Source organism: Pagrus major, chromosome 14, assembly GCF_040436345.1.
Source record: "Pagrus major chromosome 14, Pma_NU_1.0".
NCBI classification, from domain to species: Eukaryota; Metazoa; Chordata; class Actinopteri; order Spariformes; family Sparidae; genus Pagrus; species Pagrus major.
The window spans coordinates 19146018-19169273 of NC_133228.1; the positions used below are offsets into that span (position 1 = coordinate 19146018).

Sequence of the window (23256 nt, forward strand, 5' to 3'; positions counted from 1 at the left end):
CACTTTCTCTCCAGCATGCAAAATCTGACCCGCTCAGTTTTGGCCGAGAAGTGAGTTAGAAGTTTTTTTTGGTGAGTAAGACATTTTCCAAGGAAAACTTTTGTCATGACTAAGTGGATCTTATTTTCCCCCCACTTCTTCTCTCTGGCTGAGGAGCCTTCAGCATCTTTGCTAGCTGCTTGCTGCCATAATAGGTTCAATAAAAAAAGACATGTTGTACCAACAAATATCTTTAATCTGTTAATCTCATTTGTTTGTTCTGACTTGCGCTTAAACTCTGAAGTAAACTGAAGACAGCTCGAACAGTTTGCACCTCGTGTGTGACCTTTTCTCTTCTAACTTCCTCTATCACTTCAGACATTAAAGGGTCATTCCAGTATTTTTAACCCGGAGTCTATTTTTACATACCTTGCTGTCTAAATGACTAATAAATACAAGAAGTCCCTCCCTCCGAGCAATTGCTCACCAGACTCCATGGACAAAAACAGCAATTTAAGCACACAGAACACAAGAGGTGCTGGTTTGCCTTGATCGATTTGTTTGTGTTATTGTAAGATGAAATAAATAAATAAGTAAAAGGCCTATTCATTTCATCATTCACTATTCCAGCTTTTCCTCAATTAACTTGTTTCTGATCATCACAAATGTTTATTCTCATTTTTTCTTTTTAACTGTTCAAATAAAAATCATTGTTCTTTCACTGCCCCTCTAATGCGGGTTTGAAAATGACCCGTATTCATTGCCAGGACAAACCCGTTGTTCTGGCGCTCACCTGTGTACAGCTGTGTACCAGCCGGCAGACAGGGTGAGGTTGATGACCACGTCTACGGGGATCAGATCAGCCACGGCGTCGTTGTTGGCTCTCATGGTGCGCAAGATCCCCTTTCCAGCCTGAAAACAGACAAACAGTGTCTTAGTGTCATTGTTTTAGTTTTCAGTTTAGATGTTTCCTGTTTTATTTTGTAGAATTCATCCTCATCTGACTTTCCACTTCCTGTCTTTGTGTCTTTATGGCCTTTTTCTGTGTATGTCTTTAGCTTAGTCTTTGTCAGTTTTGTTCCCGGTGTCACTGTGTTTGCTCCTCGCGTTCAGCCAACTTAAAGATCGCTTTTTGTTTCTTAACCTGCCTGCTGTGGTGTTTTGTGTTCGGGTCTTCACCATGTTGTAAACTGACACTGAGGAGCTCTTTTACTTACAGCTATAAAGACTCCACTTGGTCCGTTGAAGTTGTCGATCCAACCCTGAAGAGCAACAACAGAGAACATGAAAATCATTAGAGACGTACGACAAATTGGACATTAACACACGTTTACACCTGATATTAAAATCTGATCTATATCTGGACACATTCTCTGGATAAGGAAAAATGCATATTAATACAAGGTGTAAATGTGTTGTGAACAGATATTTGTTTTTAGTGAGGTAAGATAGAGGTTGTTGTTGAGATTTAGTAAGCATGAAAGCTGAAGGAAACACATCTCCAGTTACTGATTAAGTCTGTTTTGTGCCATGAAAGTGACAAAAGTTGTGTTATTCAACAGAACAGTGTGATAAATTGAAGAAATCGGGTGGAAAATTAATGATGTACAGTAAGAAATAACAACTGTGCAGCTAATCTGCTGTTAATGAAGCAGATCCTTTATCTAGTCAGCGAGAAGCCAACATGCCGGTTCTGCGATGTCAGGACAACCTGACACAATATTTTTATATGAAGAAAGGAATAACTTAATGTATTAAATATGCCGAATTTACAAGAGGGGACAAATAATTAAGAATTTGTCACAGATACCGTTTCACAAAGTTTATAAAGTTTCCCGTTACTCAAAAATCCGCAAAACTCTGATTTTTTAAAGGGAGTCTGGGACCTCAAATTCCTCACAGGGGACAGAGATCTCAGATTGGATCACTTTTTATCCGGAAAACATCAGATCCCTTTTCAATACCAGGTGTGAACAGGATGTCAGTTATAGATCCAAACAGAAACACGTATGTGGTTGTGTACGTGCTGCTGAATCAGCCGGTCAGTCTCATGTTCCTTCCTGTGGTGGGAGAACCGGGGAGGCTGGGTAGCACTGATTGTCGACTTCAATTAGAGGCCATTAAAAATGGATGAAACCACTGGTTATAGACTGCTGCAGTTTCCAGCGTATCCGACTGGAGTCCCATTATGTGGTCTTGTCCTGCGTCTAATAATATGTTCTGCTGCAGATAGAGTGCAAAGAGGAACAGGCCACTGAGGCCAGCGGCGATTTTAGCACCGCAATCTGTTGATGGCTTCCTGCCAGGCTTAAGTAGCACACATTTCTATGAATCTGCATCGTATATGGTGGTTAAATGAGGATATAAGAGTCATGAAATGACCGAACTAGATGCACACTGTGGTTGTAAACACACCACACATCAACACAAACATACAAACAGGCAGTCCCATCCCCCCCTCTGCCTCACAGCGCCTACTGGCACGAGCTGCCAAGGCGATTGCATGGCCAAGCGTGAGCGAGGCCCTTTGAAGAGCCGCTGCCAGGCCGAGCTTACAACTGAAGGCTGAGCACGGAGCCAGGAGCTGCCGTCACAGTCCCAGCGCGCGCACACACACACACACGAGGCCGACATTTCCTGACGCCATATAAACAAGGACTTTCCTGTGTTGTTCTGCTATTTTATCTACGCAGCATCATTTCTGAATCTCTGAGTGGCTTTGATTATTTCACAGGAAGGTTCTGAACGACCGTAAGCGTCTAAAGAGCAGCTTTCATCTGACTGCATACAACGAGCTAAAAATAATGACCTTTAAAGGCAGAATCAACCACAACGATCCAAAATAATCTTCGACTTGAAGTAGGGCTCTTAGAATAAAGGGATGTCTTTAGAGCTGTAACGGTTGATTTATCGATCAGTTTCCAACCATTAAAAATCGCTTAAAAAGTCAAAATTCTCTGATTCCTGCTTCTTTAAAATTCAAATTTCTGCAAGTTAACATCATTAAAAATAAGCAGAATTATCTATTAGCACTTATAGTTCACAATGCACTCATGAATATACAGACAGCTGTCACTGGTTTACTTTGATACTGCAGGAATTGTAAAAACGTGATGTTTCTTAAGCAAGTTCTGCATTCTTATAAGAAGCGTCTTTTTTCTTTAAGCTTTAAGGGGATTTATGGGTGTTTACTTGCAATGGATGAGGGAATAATGATTTCCTCTTTACGTATAGAGAGAAGGAAGACCTCACTCTGAGAGGGCGTAATATTTCTGTCCTTCCTCACAGTTTTAAAAAGTGAAGATGTCAGGACGCCTGCAGCACCAGCAGCTTGACAGAAAGCAGCTTAATCATGGAAATTCTCCACTTTCAAGTTAAACTGTGCTGATCTCTTAGTGTAGCCCTTACATGAACTTCTCTGCTCTCTCCAACTTCCCGCCCTCAATGTGACATTCAGTTTTGTCAGCGTGTCTCCGCCCTCGGTGTCCCATTTCTCCGCCACCCTGAACTCCATCCCAGCAGCAGCTGTTGAGCACTCGGTCGAAAACGCTCTTCAGCTCAAGATATTAACCAATTTGTTTTAATCCCGCGCCACTTAAGATATAACCCACAGGGGAGCGGCATTGACCCGTGCAGGATTACATCGATCGATATCTTTATTTCCATTCATTTCACTGACACGTAATGAGCCCAGGATCAAGACAACGTGACCGGAGTCTTTTAAACATGTTGATTAACATTTACGAGCAGCGATGAGAAAGATATGAGTCATGCTTCATAACAGCAGACACATATATCAGAGTCAAATATTGAGTGGGCTCACGGGGAAAGGCTCCTGCCAGCTGGCTCCCACTATGGAGGGTCTGATGATGGCGATGTTGAGCTTGTCCTGCTCCTGCTGCACCACGAACTCGGCCAGGGCTTTGGTGTAGGTGTACGTGTTGGGCCTGTCGCCGATGAGCCGCGGTGTGATGTCACGCACGATGCCGTCGTCCATCCACCTGGAGACAGGAATGTATTGTTATGGTTCATAATCATCACATGAGGGCTATAACACTGTCTGTAACTAGATACTACTCGGTAAAGGCACAACTTGGTCATTTTTCATTCAGAAGTCCATATTGTTTTTAAGGTATTCTACAGATGTACTTTTAAAGATTAAGACTGATGTTTGAAGAAGCTGATAGACTTTCTGTATCTCCATGTTTTTAATTAAACTGAACAGGAAACTCAGCTTCCCTGGTGCTCGATATAGAAGCAGTATTTCTTCTGTTGCCCATTAATGCCTCGTTAAAAATACAGTAAATGTCAGGACAGGGTTTGGTCTGATGATGAGGCTGAATTTCTTCATTACTTCTGTCCATTTCCGTGTGGGATCAGCGAACAAATCGGAAGATGTGGGCAGTGATTTGGAACCAGGCTGGAGCCGGATATCAAACTCAGTGCAGAAGGAGACATGTCATCGAGTCCTGGACATGTTAATTATCTAAAGTTGAAACTCTGATACATAGTTGAGCCAGAATTCTTTGCTTTTTTTTATCTCCGTATCCCCCATGTTTGGTTTGTCAGCAGGATTACCCAAAAACTACTTAACAGATTTCCACGAAACTTGGATGGAGGACGGGTTCTCGGCCCAGAATAGACCTCATTATCTTTTGGTGTGGATCCAGATAAAAAAGGGACAGATTTATTTTTATCTCACTTTCTTTAACATTGAGAGATGGGGTGGTTTTTTTTACATTTTGGTTAATTTTAGTAGGAAAAAACAGGCATATTTAGGTGGCTGTGAGTAAAATTTGATGCAGATCCAAATAAAAAATCCATATGTAGTGGATTTAAATATGTTGTATTTGATATTGGACTACATGATTGGATTAAAGGATTGTTGGGCCTTGGCGGAGGTATGTGCTCTACTGAGTGCCTTTCTTTCTAGTGCCTTTCCAGAATCAGTGTCAGAACTGGAACAAAACATTTCCCACTACTTCACACTTATTGCCCACTACATAACAGAGGGAAATATTACACTTTTTTACTCCACTACATCTGTTTTACAGTTAAAGACTGCAGCTAATGATTATTTTCTCTCTTTCCAAAGCCTGATATCTTCTTCCTCTGTGCCACAGATCTCCATTATTTTCCCCAAAAACTATTAAAAACACATCAGTGAGCCACGCTGTTGCACTGGCCGACATTTTCCTTCATCACCATGAACACACACACACTGTTGTTTGCTTTAACTCAATCCTACACACACTCTGCTGCTGTAAACACTCACTAAAGCAACATGTGGATTAATCCGCCACTGAAAATAGTCCCCAATCATAGTTAATATATGATAAAATTAAATATATTAAATCATATTTCATTTGATATGGATCAAAAGAGGACAAGGATCGATTCCACGTCCTCGGGGCACAACGAGCTTTTCATCCACTCACTCGAGAGACTCTATGAGCTTCTTGGGCTCGACGGGCGGCGGGTAGATGACCTCGTCGATGTGCTTGCGGTTGCAGTTTGCATAGGCGGTGGAGATGTGAATGAAGGCCTCGAGGTGCTGCATCTGCTTGGCCAGGCTGAGGAGCTGCTGCGTGGCGATCACGTTCAGCTGCAGGGCGTGTCTGCCGGAGAGAAGAGAGAGATAAAACCGTCAAACACTGTGCATCCTCGTGTGAGTGCGTAGGAGTTAAAGGTTCGTGTGTGCTCGAGATTAAATGTGTGTGTGTGGGGAAAAGGCTTCGAGGGTGTATTTGCCAGACTGCTAATATCTCTGTTTGAGCATTTGCATGCGAGAACGTTTGTATTTGCCGACTCCCGAGCGCTCCATTCAAATGAGAATTTGCAGACTAGCAGGAAACATGATTATAAGTCGGAGCAGAACGTCACGACAGGACGGTGAGACATGAAACCAAACAGGAGGGGGAGGACGAGAGGACTCTAGAAGAGAAATCTGTTGCTCTTCCTGAAGTTTCTCTAATCTCTCTGTAGATTGCAATAAATAAATGTCAAGACCGCGTCGGACCATGTGATGATGCACAGGCGGAGGAGGCAGGAATAAAAGCAAATCAAAGCTGTTTGTGAGAGAGAGAGAGAAACAAAAAGCTTCAGAGGAACAAAATAAAATAATCAAAAGTGAGTCACAACAGAGCGGGAACCAATAATTATGGTGATTCTAATAATTTGCAGCTGTGCCATGTTATTTGTTCTTTTTACCAATAATTGCTTTGCCTAGAAATGTCAGACAATTGTGAAAAATACCCATCACAGTTTCCCAAGAGCCCATTTCATGTAAAATTTGATGTCAAAAACCAACGATATGTTATTTAAAATGACTGAAAGAAAGAGAAAAGCAGAAAATCGTCACATTTGAGAAGCTGCAACCGGCTGATGTTTGTTATTTTTTGCTCGATAAATGACTTAAAATGAATTATGGATCCAAATTTGCTTTACAAACAATGTTTACAAAGTATGTTTATTACATGAAGAAGCGGTTTTCATATTATTACAGTGCAAAACAACACCATAAAACAAACATTAGCCACCACCACAGGCAGGGGATGCTGGTATGCGTGATCCTAATGATAAATCCATTATCAGGATTGTTATTGATCTACATAAAGTACACAAACAGAGTAGTGGAGGGAAGTGGGATGCATCATGAATAAACGTCCATTAATCCACTTAGAAATCATAAAATAAAATTTCCTTATAAACTGCAGAACTCCACTGAGAATATCACGTTTTTAAGTTTCCGTAAGAATCAAAGATAAGTGGTGATATCTGTCCGTATATTCATGAGTCCACCGCAAACAGCAACTGTTAGTAGCTAATTCAGCTAATTTTTCAATGGCGCCAGCTAAATATTTTATTAAAGCTCAAGGGAAACAGCAGCCAAATCACATAAATCACAAAACATAAACAAACCCTAAAATCTTAAGAAACTAGAAACTTGGAACAAACAAGGAAGTTACGCCTGGGAATTTTGGAAATTTTGCACATCTTCAACATAAAAAAAATGTTCCCAAGTCTCCTTGAGTAAGATACTGAACCCAAAATTGCTCCTAATGAGCAGGTCGGCACCTTGCATTCAGATTATGAATGTGTGTGTTAATGGGTGAATGTGACAAGTGTTGTAAAGCGCTTTGAGCGGCAGTAGACTGGAAAAAGCACTGTAGAGATGCAACTCCATTTACCATTAACTTGAATAAAATGTACACAAATCAACAAAATATACATCAGAGTTCTCGTCGTTTTTAGATATTTGATGCAGAAATACTGCATTCATCAACTCTGGTCCTGTTGAGCATCGTGGGTTCTCGTTCTATCCTGAATTCTCCAGCTTTAACCTCCTGCAGGCCACAAACCAAAACCTCAGAGTTTCTCTCCATCGCTCGGCAAACCTTTGCATTCAGCAGTGGATCTGTGTCCACTGCCGAGTCCACTGAGCCCGAGGCGACAGAGAGAAAAACTGAGGATCAGTTGAAACAGACACTCTGAGATACGAGAGCTTCTCTGGCTCTGTGTGGGCGGTGTAGCTCGAGAGGTATATATGTGTGTGTGTGTGTGTGTGTGTGTGACAGGGAGAGTATGAGAGATGGACAGTGTGTGTTGGTGTGTGTGTGGGCGGCGGGTTCACCGGCTCGAATCAGGTGGTGCCAGCTTGTTAGGCAGCAAAGCGGTGACAGTTGCGTCGATGAGGGAGGGCGGCGATGGCGGTCATTAGAGAACGAGCTGAGTGCGTGGGCACGTCGTCTTCTCGCAACCTGCTGGGACCATATGCAGGGCGTCACGGCAACAGGACAGTCAGAAAAAGGATAGACGCACCGCTGTGTGTCTTCCTGCGTCTGACTCAACACCCATCTGTTTTCTCTATTATCATTTGGATGTAAGAGAACTGCTGGGTGCCACCTCAAAGAGCATTTATAACGACTTCACACAGCTCGGGTCTTATTTTTCTAGTTGTGTCGACACTTCTGGTAATACTGTACCCATCAGATTAATTACAGGGATCAGGGAACATCACTACTTTAATATTTATCTGACTTTATTACTGAGTCGCAGAACAAATCCGAGTAACGAGTTAGCAAATATTAAAAAACAAATGTCTGCCACATGAAATTGCTTTTCTCAGAGATGTCTCATCAGTTTTTACTTTTCAGGCCTATAAAACTTAACAGTGTGCGCACAACTACGGCAATTGCTTTAGTTAATGAATGTTAACAATTTAAGCTAAAGCTGCAAAGATTTAATGATATTTAATGCACATATTTTGATAATCGATTGATCGTTTTAATTAAGCATTTCCCTGCTCCAGCTCCAAACTGAGAGGATTTGCTGCCTTTCTTTGTCTGGTGTGATTGTAAACTGGATCTCTTTGAGTTCTGGACTGTTGTTTGGTACAAATAAGCAATTTAATGACACCATCCTGGGCTTGAGGAGGCTGTAGAGCAGCAACTAACAATTATTTTCACTATCGATCAATCATTGAGTCATTGAAATGAAAAAAAAAAAAAAAAGGTGCGACAAATGTTAATCACTATTTTCCAGAGCTCCTTCTGTCCAAAACCCCAAAGACTCTTCATTTTCTATCATTAATAACAAAGAAAAGCAGCAGATATTTCAATTTAAGAAGCTTGGACCAGCAAATGTTTGACATGTTTGCCTTGAAAAATGGGCAAAATAGTTGGTGACTAATATTCTTTGATCCATTAAGAGATTAACAGACTAATTGCTGCAGCTCTCGGATATTGTGATGGGCATTTTAATGGCTGTGGTCAGATTGATGGATAACACTGATAGCACTGTTCCATCTTTGTCTCCTCTTGGCTAACCTCCAACTGGTCGTGTTTCTCGCCTCGTTGGACTCTAAGTGAGTACAACGTTATTATAACATTTATAAATTATAGCCAAAACTAAATAAACAGGAATTATCCTTTAAGTGTGGATAGAGACTTGCAGAGGATAAAGACCAGCTGAGGTGTCAGCGTGAAAAGAACCGACTGTGAAACCTCAAACAGACTCGTCTGATTTATGCCTCCGCGCTGCTTACAAGGCCGATACACAAGAGTAATGACTCAGAGACGGGGAGGGAAGAGAGAGAGTGAAGATGGGGGTGAAAACAAAGATAAGGTGAAGGCCAATTTAGAGAGAAAGATGGAAGTAGAAGCAACGGCGAGAGGAGAGCCGGTCAGACGAGAGGCGCAGAGCGAGGCGTGAAGGCAGTAAGAGATCAATGTGAAGCAGCTTCATCCAAACTGAGCCGTCACTCAACGCCAACAGGTGTCCCCGCCTCCAAACACCTCGAACATGAGTAATCCCCCTTCCACACATGCAGGAGAGAGACGCCAGACGCAACACCGACTCCTCAACATGTTCGTTACAAATCAATCTAACATCCTCCACGTCTGATCAAACAGAACATGCATGTTGTGCTTCATACTGGTGCACCAAGTGAGTTCAGTGGCTACAGGATGGACTGACGCTGGACTTAAACTTCCCGGGCACTGATGAGCTGCAGCAGAGCAACCAGCACATCATCCACACAAGAAAAGATAACTGGGTCACTATTATATATAGTTAAATGCACTGTCCCCACACCAATAACAGCACAGTGGCCTGAGGCTGCAGCAGACGAGTGATGTCACACTGCTCCGATGTCATCAGTGAGTTCAGGCCGTATAGAAATCCATTTCCACAAATGATTTTATCTTAAAATGCTTTGAGTGATTGATGAAACAACTGTGACAGCTGAACATCTGATTCACCTCCAACATGTCATCAATAAAACCACACTGCTGAGGATCACAACACCTGAGAGATTAAAACCCTGAACTGTCTCATCCTTGTCGGATTGCGGCAGCGGTGCTGAATCTGATCAGGGATGTAACTTGGGAATGTTGTACGTATCAGGACATTGATTATTGCACACATTACTTGCCACAAGCTACGGCAGTGGATGCGGCAATCAGATGCATTTTTCGCGTGAGTCGCGTGCATTTCTGTTTTTGCATTCCCCTGTGATTGCTGCAATTTTGGGTGGTACAAACAGTTGGACTGCTACAACACGATAACTGCAATTTGTCTTCGACATACAATATCTTCTGGTTCGATCACACAGGCTTCTTGTGACCTCCTGAATCAAGAAGGAAGCGTCTATTGTTTAAAGGACTGTCACACTGTGCTGTGAGTGACTTTGTGTTTTTACAAACAGTTGGTTTCTCCACATCCTCATCCTTTAGTAATGAACAGTTGTACTTCCTCTTTGGTGTAAATTACTAAAAACAGTGCAGCATGTTCTCTCTGGACTGACGTCTCACAACAGGAAGTTCCTGCTTGTAAGGACTAATTTACCCAACAATAACCAGATGTGCATGATTTGGATAATATTTTTGGTTTGAAATGTCAAACTGGTTTTCAATTGTTTTAGAAGACAAACAGTGTCAGAGTGGAGGGACAGTAAAAAAAAAGAGCAGACGAGAGGGTTTGTGTTTTGACGCGATCCTCACTTGAGCGGCTCGTCGAAGCGGATGGTGGCGGCGCAGTGGAAGACGATGTCGATGCAGCCGGTGAGCTTCTCCACGTCCTCCGGGCTGATGGCGAGGCCGGGCTGCGTCAGCTCGCTGCTGATGGGGATGATCTTCTGATGGAAGTCGGGGTTGTCCTCCCGCACGCGGTCGAAAAGCTGCCAGAGACAGAAAACACACACAGAGAAAGATGCAACTTAGTCAGCAGCAGCGGTCAACAAAATAAAGAGCGACAGACTTAAATGCCACTTATAATTAAGCCCATATTGTACAGGAGCCGGAGGGCACATCCACTATATAAACTGACTCGAGTGTCGACAGCTAAACACTAAAATAGCATGACAAGGAATGCAAATGATCTCACGTCAGCAAAAGGAAGCAAATGTGTTATTTTGCATAAACCCCTCAGGGAGAAACCACACACGTGTGCCGGTAAAGATTCACCTCCAGATTTGTTTCTGATCTGATGTGTGTGTCCTGTTTCTTTTCAAGGAAACAATAACAGCGAACATGAACCTCATGAAACGGGTCAGACGGGAGGATCAGGCGACCGCGATCCTCGCGCTGCGGGCCGAGTGTCTGTCAGAGACGTGGTAATGAGAATGTGACCTTCCCTCGCAGAACACCGTGTGAAAACTTGTACTCCTTCAAACTGACAGCTATTAATAACTGGCTGAAATTATTCATCAAGCTTCAGTGTTGAAGTTAAAAATAGTCGTTAACAGTGGAGAGCAGTTGTTGCAGCCCAACAGAGGGACAGATTTGCTTGTGTGTTTGCATTACATGCAATGTTTAACTTGTTTTTGGGGCTCTTTACTGTTTATCTGACAAAATGTACAATTTTAACTGTTGATATTTGACATTTGATAGATTATACAGTTAGATAGGGCTGAGAGATGGACAGAAATAACTGTTGCAGCCGGTGTCGGAAAGTAACTTAGTACATTTACTCAAAAATGCTTATAACAACTTCCCAGAAGCCAAACGAACATCTTCAAACAGCATATTTGCCCAACCAACAGTCAAAAACTCAAAGACTCTTCATTTTACTGTCATGAATGACAAAGAAAAGCAGCAAATCTTTACAAGCTGGAACAAAAAATATCTTTAAAAAAAATGACTGAAACGATTAATTGATTATCAATATAGTTGGCAACTACCTAGTATTGACCTAGTCCAGCAGTCCCGCTCATAGATCGTCTAAACTGCTGGCAGAATAACTCATTCATGTAGTCTCACCATGCACATTATGTGTTATTGCTTGTTGGAAGCAACTACAACACACCAATGTGGGAACACAAAATGTTCCCTCTTATAAAAGAAGAGGAAAGAAAAGAGTTTGACCTTTACTGCCGAGACACACATTAATCAAAGTCATCCGATTTGATGGCTAATTAGCCGCCTTATTATTCAACATAAAGGAAATGTGACTGAGTCAATATTTGCTTTTTTATATGGAGCGCTACCTCGGCCCTGCGCGGGTGTGACGTGGAGTTCAGAAGAATCCTTTCTGCTGCGGAAGACTGAGTTTCATTTGTCGGAGCTATGAGTCAGACTAAGGCGTGTTTCCTGACGAACGTCCAAGTCTGAACACACACACACCACACACACACACACGTACTGAAGGAATGGACTCTCTGTTGTATACATAAGACTATCAGTGCTTTGCAAACAAACCCTATATCAAACAATGTAAGACTGAACATACACACCTCTGTACAGTGGAATCTGAGTAGAATGGCAGCGTTAAACCTCTTTGTTCAGGGCTGTAAGGCTGCGAGAATGATTATTTTTCAGTCCAAACAGTCCAGAACTCAAAGATAGATCAATTTCCAAAGAGCTGGAGGCGGTTAATGTCTGGCATCTGAATGACAAATGATAACTGATGAACAAAAACTGCAGAGGTAAAGAGTTCCTCCCTCAGTCACAAACATGCCTGTCTGGGACTGCCTGACTGACGACGACAAGTGTGTCAGCACATGTGTTCGTTGCGGTTCATATTCTGCATGTAGCTCCACACAAAGCCCCGCTTGTGTGATATTATTACACCTGTTTACACTGCTCTTTGCTCACCGAGGGCTGCCGACGACATTCCAACATGGAGGGCGGATAAGCGAACCCTCGTCTACGCTTACCGGCTCAGGAATCGCACGACCCCCTCTGCAGCCCGACACCCTTGCATCAGAGTGCCCCCCCTGCAGAGAGAGTCGGTCTCATGTCACGTAGAGTGCATTTTCTCTGCACAGAAACATTTTACAGACGGATATTTAGGGATGGCATGCGATGAAAAGGGTGAATGAGGGAGGAAGTGAAGGGATTGGCATCAAAGTGCGTCCTCTCTGTTATGAAATTGCCGCTCTGTGTGTGTGCGCGCTTCAGCTGTCCCTGCGAGCAGAGCACTCACTGCTGAAGAGGACAGATGTTGAATTAAACAGCTTCAAACAGCTGTTTATATTCATGTTCTGTATCCACATCAATCTTCTGCTTTGCAATGCTCTCCCTCTCCTCTCCAACATACCCCGCGCTGTCCATATTAGGCACAACTCCGTGTTGTACAGTATGTAATGTCATAACCCAGAGCTATTCCCAACCGGGGGAGGCGGATGCATGCGGTATTTTCTGCATGATAGTGTAGCTCTGCTATCATTATGTAAGGCAAGAATAATAGTGATTCCCCTCCCTCTGCTGCAGGCCAACAGCTGGCAGCAACAGAGAGCTACAGTCTGCAGAGGAGAAGAGATTCAGAGTGCAGCGTTCTCAAAAAAAATAAAATCTTTCCAAAAACACCAAATCGGTGTGTTTTCGCCGCACAAACTGTTCCCTCTTTATGGTGTGATTTGCAGAGCAGTTGATGTCATGTTATGACCTCAGTTCAACTTCCCCTTGAGGGTGTGTATCCTGGCAACAACAACAAACCACCCAGATTCTAGCAGCGGTGCTTCACCCGGCGATGAGGAAGTTTATAAGAAAGTTACAATAAATGTGAAGTCCTCTTATAGCGCTGTCACATACCGTACCTGTCAGGAGGTCAGTGTGACAAGAACTGGCAAAAACAGCCGGGCTTGATGACGCCTCACCCGCCTTGGAGCTTAAAAACAGCAAAAAAACTGTTTCATAGCTGCTTCTTTTTTGAATCAAGAAGCACATTCGATCTCACACTTGAGGTTTGCAACCGAGACAAAAACCACTTGAGAACATTCACACCAGAAGCAGCACAAAGAAGAAAAGATAAGCCGCTGAGGAGGAACTCTTAACCACAAACGTGTTTCTCGGAAAGTGTTCGTAGTTTCGTTAAAGAAAAAGAAAGGACCTGCAAATACCAGGAATGTCTCGCAAACATCAAGGTCTTGATCCGATACTAACGTAGGTCCACAATGAAATGCGTCAAAGCAGTCCAGCTGTGATGCCAAATGTCACTATTCTCTAAATATCTCATCATCCAGGGCTTCGGACTGAGTTTCTACACTGTTTGCACCAGCACATAATTTAGGTGCACCTATTAATTTTCTTCACACATCATGTAAATGATTGTAAACAGGAATAAAAAGGTGCTAATACATGTTTTTCTAAACAACAGCAATGGAAATGTTTCGTTGCATTAGACAGATTTTTTTCTGTGCATGAGTGAGCAAAAAAGTGGCAGACCTGAGGACGGGAAAAACTTATTTGCACACAAGAAGAAGAAAGATGAGGAACAGGAAACACATCTGGAAAGAAAAATAGAGACTTCTACGACAGAATATTAGAAAGAAGTACGATGGCATTCGGTAGAGAGCATACTATTGTGATATCGTGCATCAAAATCCAGCCATTATTCCCTGAGAAATTATCAAAAATGTGGATGCTGACAACCCATCGTAATCATATGCTTCGTATCCTCTTTGTTTACTCTTATTTTTAATCTGTGGATGTGGACAAACAGTCGCAGCGGGGGGGTTAAAGTTCACAACATGACGCCAAACAAACAGGCCGTGGAATGATACTGCCACGCCAGATTCTGTCTGAATGCGGCCTTAATCCGGACCCCAGACCCTTAATCTGCACCAAAAGTTAATGTGGTCTATTCTGAGACAACCTCCTCGGTGGAGGTAACTCTTATGTGACGTCGAGGAGAGAAAACGCTGCTTTTCGATGCAAAAACCCAGCGAAAGAGAAGAGGGCCGTGTATTTATTTTAGACCCGAGCTTCAGATTTTAGATGTTTCAAAGTGGATTTATTTGCAGCCAATAAATGTGGGATTGCCAAAATATATATCTTTCATCAAACATCCATCACGACAGTAACTCCGACATGCTTCAGAAACAGTTTGAAGCAAATTTAAAGTTTTGCCAAAAAAACCCACACTGCTTTCAGTTTTTGTTGGGCCGTGACAGCAGTGAGAGGAGGACTGAGGACAGCCTCTCCTCACGGCGCTAACGTCTCTGAATTTTTTAAATAGTAGGATCGTCGATGATGGAAACTTCCAAAGGCTCTGTGCTGTTTTTAGGCAGACTGTGGATTCATACGAATAAGTCTGATGGCGAGCGGTTTGGAGATGATATCTATCATAGTCGGTTGGTCATAAATACATAAATGCGTCCTATCAAACATGCAGAAGAAGAGCAGCACCACAGACTTTAAATATATTAATTAGCCTTCAATTATAAATGGTCTGCACAAGTCTAACTGGCAGTGCTGGTGTGGCAGCAGCTGCAGCACCAACATGCATCAGCAGTCTTGTATTTCAACCGTCACTTGTTTTGATTCTGTTTGTACTGATGACTCATTGAAACACTTTCGGTATATTTCAATTAAGACACAATATGTTGTGTGACTGGCTTTGTAACCACACAATACAAGGAGGCAGTGACGCAGTCTAAAGTATGTGTCTCACCTGCCAAGATCAGCAGCAGGTGTTGGTGACAGGGGTGGCTGGTATGCCGGTTTCGTCACCTTTGTTCCACGACATGGATTTTTCAGTACCGTAATTAGAAATAATGTGCTTTACTGTGGCTCCGATGACCTTCACTCGTAGAGCTGGGGTTATATCCATTAAATACAATTGTCCTCACTAATGCTGTCTCCAATAAGACAAAGATATGGACGGTACGAGCAAGTCGAGAATGTCTTCGTCTACTTCAACCATCAGAGGAAGTGAAGACCCAGGGAATTAACTTTTAAAGGAAACGTCTCCACAGCAACTGGAAAGCTCTCAGGACCACGACACGCGGGTTACGTTGGTCTGTTGGTGAGCGTCAGATATCAGTCTGAGTGGCTTTTCAGCCAAGAAAACCAGTGCATTAGAGGAAATTGAAGGCCGTTTCTACTTATTGTACCTCTCTCTGTCTCTACGCCAGTCTGCTGTGTATTCAAATGCAGCTTTTTAGTCAAGACACGAGGGAGGTAAGGCGACACAACAGGCGGCCTTTATCGCCAGCAGTTCTTAGATGTTGGTTTGGTGTGTCTGGGTCTTTAAATGTGTTCACTAAGTTAAACACTTTGGGCTGCTTTCTCCAAGAGGGCCAGTACAAAAGCAGGATTTGCTTAAAAAATGGAAACCTGTAAGTTTTGCCATTTTTTTATGTTGCTTCACTGTTTATTTAGAGGGTTAGCCTGTTGAACTTGCCATGAACAATGACCTCAATCCCCTCATTTGTCAGCTAGGGAGATAAATGCGGAAATGTTGCATATTATATCTTTACATCTTTCCCCAGCTGGTGCCACGTCACGATAATGACACCACACAGGGCTGTTACTGTTCAAGATAAAACAGAAAACCCAACTATTCAGTGCCCACTCTCACTCTACGAGCTACTACCCAGCTGAAATAGCAGCACGAGTATCTACCAGGCAATACTCAGCACAAAAAAGATATTTGTGAAGCACCACTAAGCCAAAGTTAAATTATAGAAAGACCCAGAATGGAGAAAGTGCAACGGGGTCAGGAGGGTGAATGAGGCTGTCGAATGTGGGCTTCAGAGGGCTCTTTGTTATGGGCGCAGGCAGAGAATGGCATCGCGGGACTGTGGCGTTGTTTTGTGAAAGGGCTCTTTTCTTGTGCCAGCCTTCGACCGCTCGCATTTACCATCACACCCTTCCCCGACCCACGGGCATCAATGAGCAAACTGCCTTGTACAAGAAGACAATAGCCTACCAGTTTCCTCCAACTCGGTGAGGAGATAAAAACATCGCCACAGCCGTCCCTGTAGGGCAGCCACAAGTGTTTTTATGGTGCATCTTATGGAACGGCAACGAAATAGTCAGTTCTGTATGTCACTTCCCTTTGTTAACTCGTACTGGACATGCGGTCACCATTTGTCCTTTACTCTGACCTGGACACTTCCATTTTTAATACCCCGAGGGCAACAAATCTTCCATCAAGAGTGCTTGAAGCAGCCGCTGCTCTGTGGACTTTCACAGAAACCCAACACTAATGGCACTTTGCTTTCAGCCCAGCAACCCGAGATGCCATTCACACAGCCTCTCTTCTCACTAACTGCCCTTTAAATGGGCTCCACTCTTTCACAGCCCCCTTCATGCAGCCCTTTCCCCTGGAGCACAGGGACGACAGAGAGGGAAAGAAAAAAGAAAAGTAGAAGAGGAAGAAAAGTGGCGAGGAAAGTGTTTTCTTTTTAGTGCATTGTGCAAAAAAAAAAAAAAGTTTATGGCAGCAAAATGTCACCTCAGCCAGGTCTTCTGGAGGGTCAGCGTGCATGAGGGAGGTCACGCTGAGACACAGTGTGAAGCAGAGTTAATGATGGCCGTGCTCTTCACACTTTCAGAGGTGAGGGGTAACTCCTTGACAGACTGGAGGTCACAACTGCAGACTCAAGCAGCTAATTATCAAAATTGTTGCAGATTAAATTGAAATCCTTTTTCAAGAAACAGTGCCAAACATTTGGTACTTCCAGCTTCTCAAATCAGAGAATTTGTGGCTTTTTCTTGTTTTAATCGGTACTCAAGTATTCCCCCGGCTTCGAGGAGTCTTTAGCATTGAAACAGTTCAGTGTCTTTACAAACAAACAAAGAAACTCACAATTAGTTTTGAACACCGACACTGTTCCTGTCCGAGTCAGCTGGTTCGTTCCCTGCTGAGTAAGCCGGATACGACCGATCGGAAACGAACAAGCTGGAAAATTTACTGTAGCTGCGGACGGTCTGCCAAACTGTGTCAGACAGAAGCAATTAACGGCTGCACCCTCAGCGATGACCTCCATTTCCTGACATGCACCGTCTAAATTAGTCGAGTGATAAGATGCGAGCAGGATCACTGACAGAAGAGGTTTTTTCCGAAAAAGTTATTAACAATGCCCAAAAACTCCAGCTACTCGACAATTGGGCGCAAAAGCTCACGCATGAAGGAGGATGTGGGCAGCCGTCATTATTTCTCAGACACCAGAGAGCTTCTCTTTGTCATCTGCCAAAACTGACGAGGCCTCGTCGTACGGATAGCAAACCTCAGAGGGGGGAAACAGAAATGTGAGGAATCTCATGGGAAGCTGTGACGGAGGACAGACACGACTAACCCCCGGGGCTGTCTGTATATTAGGGAGGAAAAGGGTTCATCTTTAATCCATCCCTGCCTCTGCCATTTCAACACTACTCCTGAGCAAAAACCTTCAGTCTGAGTCTCGCTTGTGCATTCCTGGAAGAAAAACTCTGATTAATGTCGGAGAAAAAGGTCAATTAAAGCACACAATTTGATACGCATGAGGGATCAAGTGTTCTGCTTTATCTGAAGGTGGGCACTGTCTACAGACCGTGTTATATTTCTTGGAGAGGTCCACTTAAGAGAGACCGTGCCGGCTGTATCTCTTTATTCAACTCAACGACCCTGAATCTCACAGCTTCTTAAGAGCTTAGGGGGAGTGATCAAGGATTGCAGTGAGCAGCTCATCACAGCAAACTAATGAAAATGGAGAGTTTTCTCATGTCTGGCTCGGGGCTATCATTGTACACAACTCAATTGAAAAGATCAATATGAGCAGAGTAATAAGGTTTACAGTGACAGCAAATGTAGAGTTTCTGGACTTTGGGCGTTCGGTATGCTGGTGGCGTCGCATTCCAGTCTTTCAGACGGCGACCTGATGCTGAGCCAGGGAGAATTTTATTACCCTCCAAGAGCAAAAGGACAGAAATAAGAGAGTTTATGATGTTTTTAGTACGCCTGTACGCCTTTGTATCTTCACTAAAAAGGTATAAGCAATTAGAAACGGAGAAGAAAGCCAAAATATTGGTCTTCTAAACTCATCTGAGAGAAGTCAAATCCCAAGTCTTCGTGGGTGGAAGAAGGCGATCTGGCCGAAAAATAATCTCATGACTGTAGACAGACTTGACTTTGTCCGGGCCACGGGAAACTTGTCCATAATTTAAAAGGAAGTCATGCATTATGGTTGTGTTAGCCTGCCTGATGCCGTCAGGTTGATTTTTATTGTCCTGCAACTTTACTGAGTCGATGTTTTTTCCCCTCTCAAGTCTCAAGTTGAATTTTTGTAGCGTCAAGCCTCAGAGAAGTCGAGTCCAAGTTGGGTCTCATGTTGACATTTCAGAGACTAAACTGTGCTGTCTATGCTAAAGAAAGACAAATATTTTTGAAATTTGGTGCTACCTGACCAGAGAAAACAGAGGCAAATAGAGATTACACAACAAGCTGTGATGACATCTTTCTCACCCTGCAGCAACCGCAGAGGAACATGTGGTATTGTTCCAAAAAACACTTCCTGTGAACCACTTTACCGTAACGTTTGACGGTCCTGACAAGAGCGAACATGTCTCACAGGCACCGCTATAGAAACAGACATCAGACTGGTTTCAGACGTCACTGAAACACAGTTACTGCGGGTTGTAATCTTGATGAACATGATCCTCTCTGATATGGAGAGCGGCTTCTCATCTGTCCTGCCAGCAAGGCCCCGGAGCCTCTACCAACCTTCTGCCCCACCTTTCAGACAAAAAGCAGGCTTTCATTCATCAAGAGCCAATCAATAACGCCCACATACACACAAACACTATCAACCAATGTCCAAATAATACTGTGTGGACAAGCAAACCCACAATAATGCTTTTCTATACTTCAATAAGATCCATTTGTTGACTTCTTTCCCTTTGCTCCAGGGTTAGTTTGAGCTTTAATAGCCATCCGTTAAAGCAAATCCAATAACAGAAATGCCAAAAGACAAATAAAGGCACTTTAAAGTGGCCTCGCTCTTTAAAATTGCACGTTTCACGTATAGATGAATACAGTGTCCTCTTCAGAAGGACACTGTGGCCTTAATGAAGTGGCAAAACCCATTACATCACATCTCAGAGGGCCTCCTGCCATACGAGCCATATGGATGTGGAGAGAGAGGAAACTGGTTGGCAGATTCTCCACATGCTGTGGAGGCACTGGGCTACAACCGTGCCCCTGAAGAACTGAGTCTTCACTACGCATGTCTGCACCGCCGTAATGACTTCGCCAGCAACGTTTTAATGTGCTAATTTGTTTCATAAACTGAAGTTAATTTGCGGCCTAATTATACGCAAAAGCATCGGTTCCCCGTTGTCACCCTCTCTGGGGAGGAGTTGTCGGGCTATTGGTTGTCTCTCCGTCTGCTCGCCTGCCTCGCTGCATGCCAACCAACCACAGATGAGCAGCAAATGCCTCGCAAATGTTCCAGTCTGGCAGCCACAGCCTCTCCCCCCCCCGTCAGAGTCCCTGACGCAACACAGCAAATGCCCCAAGTCACCCCGCTCTCTCATCACTGAAAGAGCTTGACACGCCTTAAGAACACACATTATCATCAGGATTTAGCTTATGAGGTCTGACTGAATGGCAGGGAGGCGTGTTAGAAATGGTTCGTTCTCGCTCCAGGATCGAGAGACAAATGCTTCAGGTGTGTCTGCGCTGACAGCCGGCATTAAAAATTCAGAATTTCATCAGCTCCACAAGTGGGAACACAGAGCTGCCTGTCTGAGCCGGCGGGAATCAATAAATCCTGAATATTTATACTGTTGAAAAGATCACCTGGCTCTGGATGCAAACAAGAGGAGATCAATACAACAATGGAGTCATGTTGGATCAAAGTGTGATAATAGGAAAACGACTGGAAGCCACAGAGCAGGTGGCTGCGCCTGAACACAGAGTCAGAGTCTGGAGCAAACACAACCCAATCACCAGAATAAATGTTGGGAATGTACCTTTATGCAAACCATGGATATGTTCAAACTTTACACTTCTTTATGTTTCAACTTTATGTTTCTTTCGGTTTAAGTTTTAAGTTTTATGCTCTGAGAACGCTGTGATGAGGGTCTGGATTTCCCTGCTTCTCATGAATAATGTTTTGCCAGGAGTTGTCCAGACTTCTCATGAAAAATATCCTATTTTTGTCGGCACAAAAACAGCTGGAAATGTCCTGATTTCTATGGAAAAAAAGATAGATTTTTATCAGCACAAACACGGTTGGAGTTTCCCCGACTTCTCGTGAAAAATGTGCATTTTTTGTCAGCACAAATATGGCTTGAAATGCCCTGTGAACCCAGACAACAACAATAACAACACTGAAGAGGGAGGGCTGCTCTCAGTCTAGGATTTACTTCTGAGCTTCTTGTTTTGCAGCGACAACAGCAGAAAATCAGAGAAAGTCAGAGGGTGAGTAACTGCACATGCACAAACCTCCATGCTCTGTATGTTACTGTGCATCCAAGTGTCTCTAAGATGCACCACTATTAATATTTTAGTAGTTGCTGGTAGTTACCAAAGCCTCAGAGAAACATGCATGAGTCTCCTGCAGAGAAAACAAAGACATTGCTCAACTCGAAGATCAAGATACATCAAGATACTGACGACATCCGTTTCTTTAAGAGCGATAACTGTTTGTCAGACCTCGCTACCGCTTTAATCAACAGTGTGGTTTTGCTGGTATGTGCAAGATAAAAGTGCCTGACAACATTCACCAACAGGCCCTACATTTTAAACTCATCCAGACCCTTCATTAGTATATAAAACAGATACAGGTGTGGCTTATCTCCTTTGCAGTGATGTCCACGTGAAGCCACGTGATGGCTTCGGGCAGGTTGGAAGCTCTTATGTAACTGGACTCTAAATGTGGCTGCTGAATACGCTTTAAACACAGTAATCAGCAGACATCTCTCGAGCCGATGCACAGCATGAATCAGTTAAGGGTGTGCTGACATCACGCTGACATGAGAGGATGACAGAGGAAGGATGAAGGCCACACCAACGTGAGTCAACAACTTTAAAAAAAAAAGGAGGTTATGTTTCACCCTTGTCCGTTTGTGTGTTGGTTGGTTTGTCAGCAGGATTACACAAAATCTCCTGGTCAGATTTCAATGAAACTTGTATGGAGGACGGGTCTCGGCCCAGAATAGACTTGAATTAACTTTTTGTGTGGATCCAGAAAAAAGGGACCGATCCAGGAACTTTTTCTCACTTAAAGCTGCCTGGTCAAACAGCTTCGGTTCGGTTAGGAAAAGATCGTACTTTGGGTTATAATAACTGCGTTCAGTTTCAAAATGTGAGTTTAAGTAACCAAACGTAAGTGACATCAGTTACATAAGTTGACTGATTTACTTTATATAACTTAAAAACAAATCCCTGCTGACTCTTGGTCATAAATGGGACGTGAACCACTGTCTCCAAGGGTAAAGTCCTGCGAATATCCACCCAACCATCCCAGCTACCCCCTGACGAGGGGTAACTGCAGCATCAAACTTACGGTGACGCCTCGGGAGTGGGAACGTGCTGGCCGGGTGAGGCGTTTAGGTACGTGTTTTTATATTCCCGCCTCCGTGGAGATAAAAACGTATAGAAGTTGAATCAACAGAGAGAGAGAGAGAGCTGAGATTATCTTACTGTATTTTCTATTATCTTGCTTAAAATGTTCACCTTAATACAAGATCATTTGCCACCGTATCGCTTCCCTAATCTAATTTCAAAGATATTTCCTTCTACAAGTTTGATGAAAAGACCGTCTTTCTCGCTATGAAATATCTCTTTAAGTCCGTTGCTGTGTTCAACAGCTCGCCGGTGGGCGAGAGAGGCATGCCACAGAGCAGGAGAGCAGCCCCGTGTACCCACAGGCCCACTTCTATCAGGTGCCTGACATACCATTCAGTGCCTGGCAGCGCGGCAAGAGCTGCAGGCGTCTAAACATTTCCACTGGATCAAAGAGAGCTCCGCACAGACAGACGGCGCTTAAATGTCAAAGTTGGTGCAGTGGCGGGGAGATGGCCACAGACAATGAGATTCCTATCGGTTTGTTCCTTTCCTGCTCGGGGCAGCTCCCCTGATTTCATCCTTTGAACAACGCCACGGGACAGATCTCTTTGTCGTTACCTAGCAACAGGTGGTAAGAAAGATACTGGCCTGGCTTGAAGGATGAGAGGAGAGGCTACTCGAGAGACACAACCACTGTTCTCCTCATAAATTATCCTGGGGCTGAGCAGAATAACAGTGACCCGAGGACTCGCATGAATAGCAATTAGTACTCGAGGCTTTGGTCATGGAAATTTAATGACATCACTTGTGAATGCGGGCCGAGCGTGAGTGAAGTCTGTACACGGCCGAGTATCAAGCGGCGTGCTGATAGCAGACACTATTAGTCTGATGCCAAATCCAATGGAAAATTGTTGGGGGACAAATAGTGCAAACACAGACGGGAGATAAATTACATGTCAATATCTGGGAAAATCAAGTGGGTTAAATACCTTCTGACTGAAATGCAACAGGGATTTATACATTTTACACATTTGCCTACTCGACCCATGTCAGATTTCT

At 43.5% G+C, this 23256-nt stretch overlaps 1 protein-coding gene across 2 annotated transcripts in view; it reads right to left on the minus strand.

The window, feature by feature from the left end:
- Positions 1-23256, minus strand: part of LOC141008676 (fatty acyl-CoA reductase 1) — a 54809-nt gene that overhangs the window by 8448 nt on the left and 23105 nt on the right. For both annotated transcript variants that reach the window (XM_073481125.1, XM_073481124.1), the window contains exons 3-7: positions 10482-10657; positions 5418-5597; positions 3803-3980; positions 1197-1241; positions 773-891 (exon numbers count right to left, since the gene is read on the minus strand). In XM_073481125.1, the coding sequence (XP_073337226.1) occupies positions 773-891; positions 1197-1241; positions 3803-3980; positions 5418-5597; positions 10482-10657 (698 nt within the window). The remainder of the gene's footprint in view (positions 1-772; positions 892-1196; positions 1242-3802; positions 3981-5417; positions 5598-10481; positions 10658-23256) is intronic.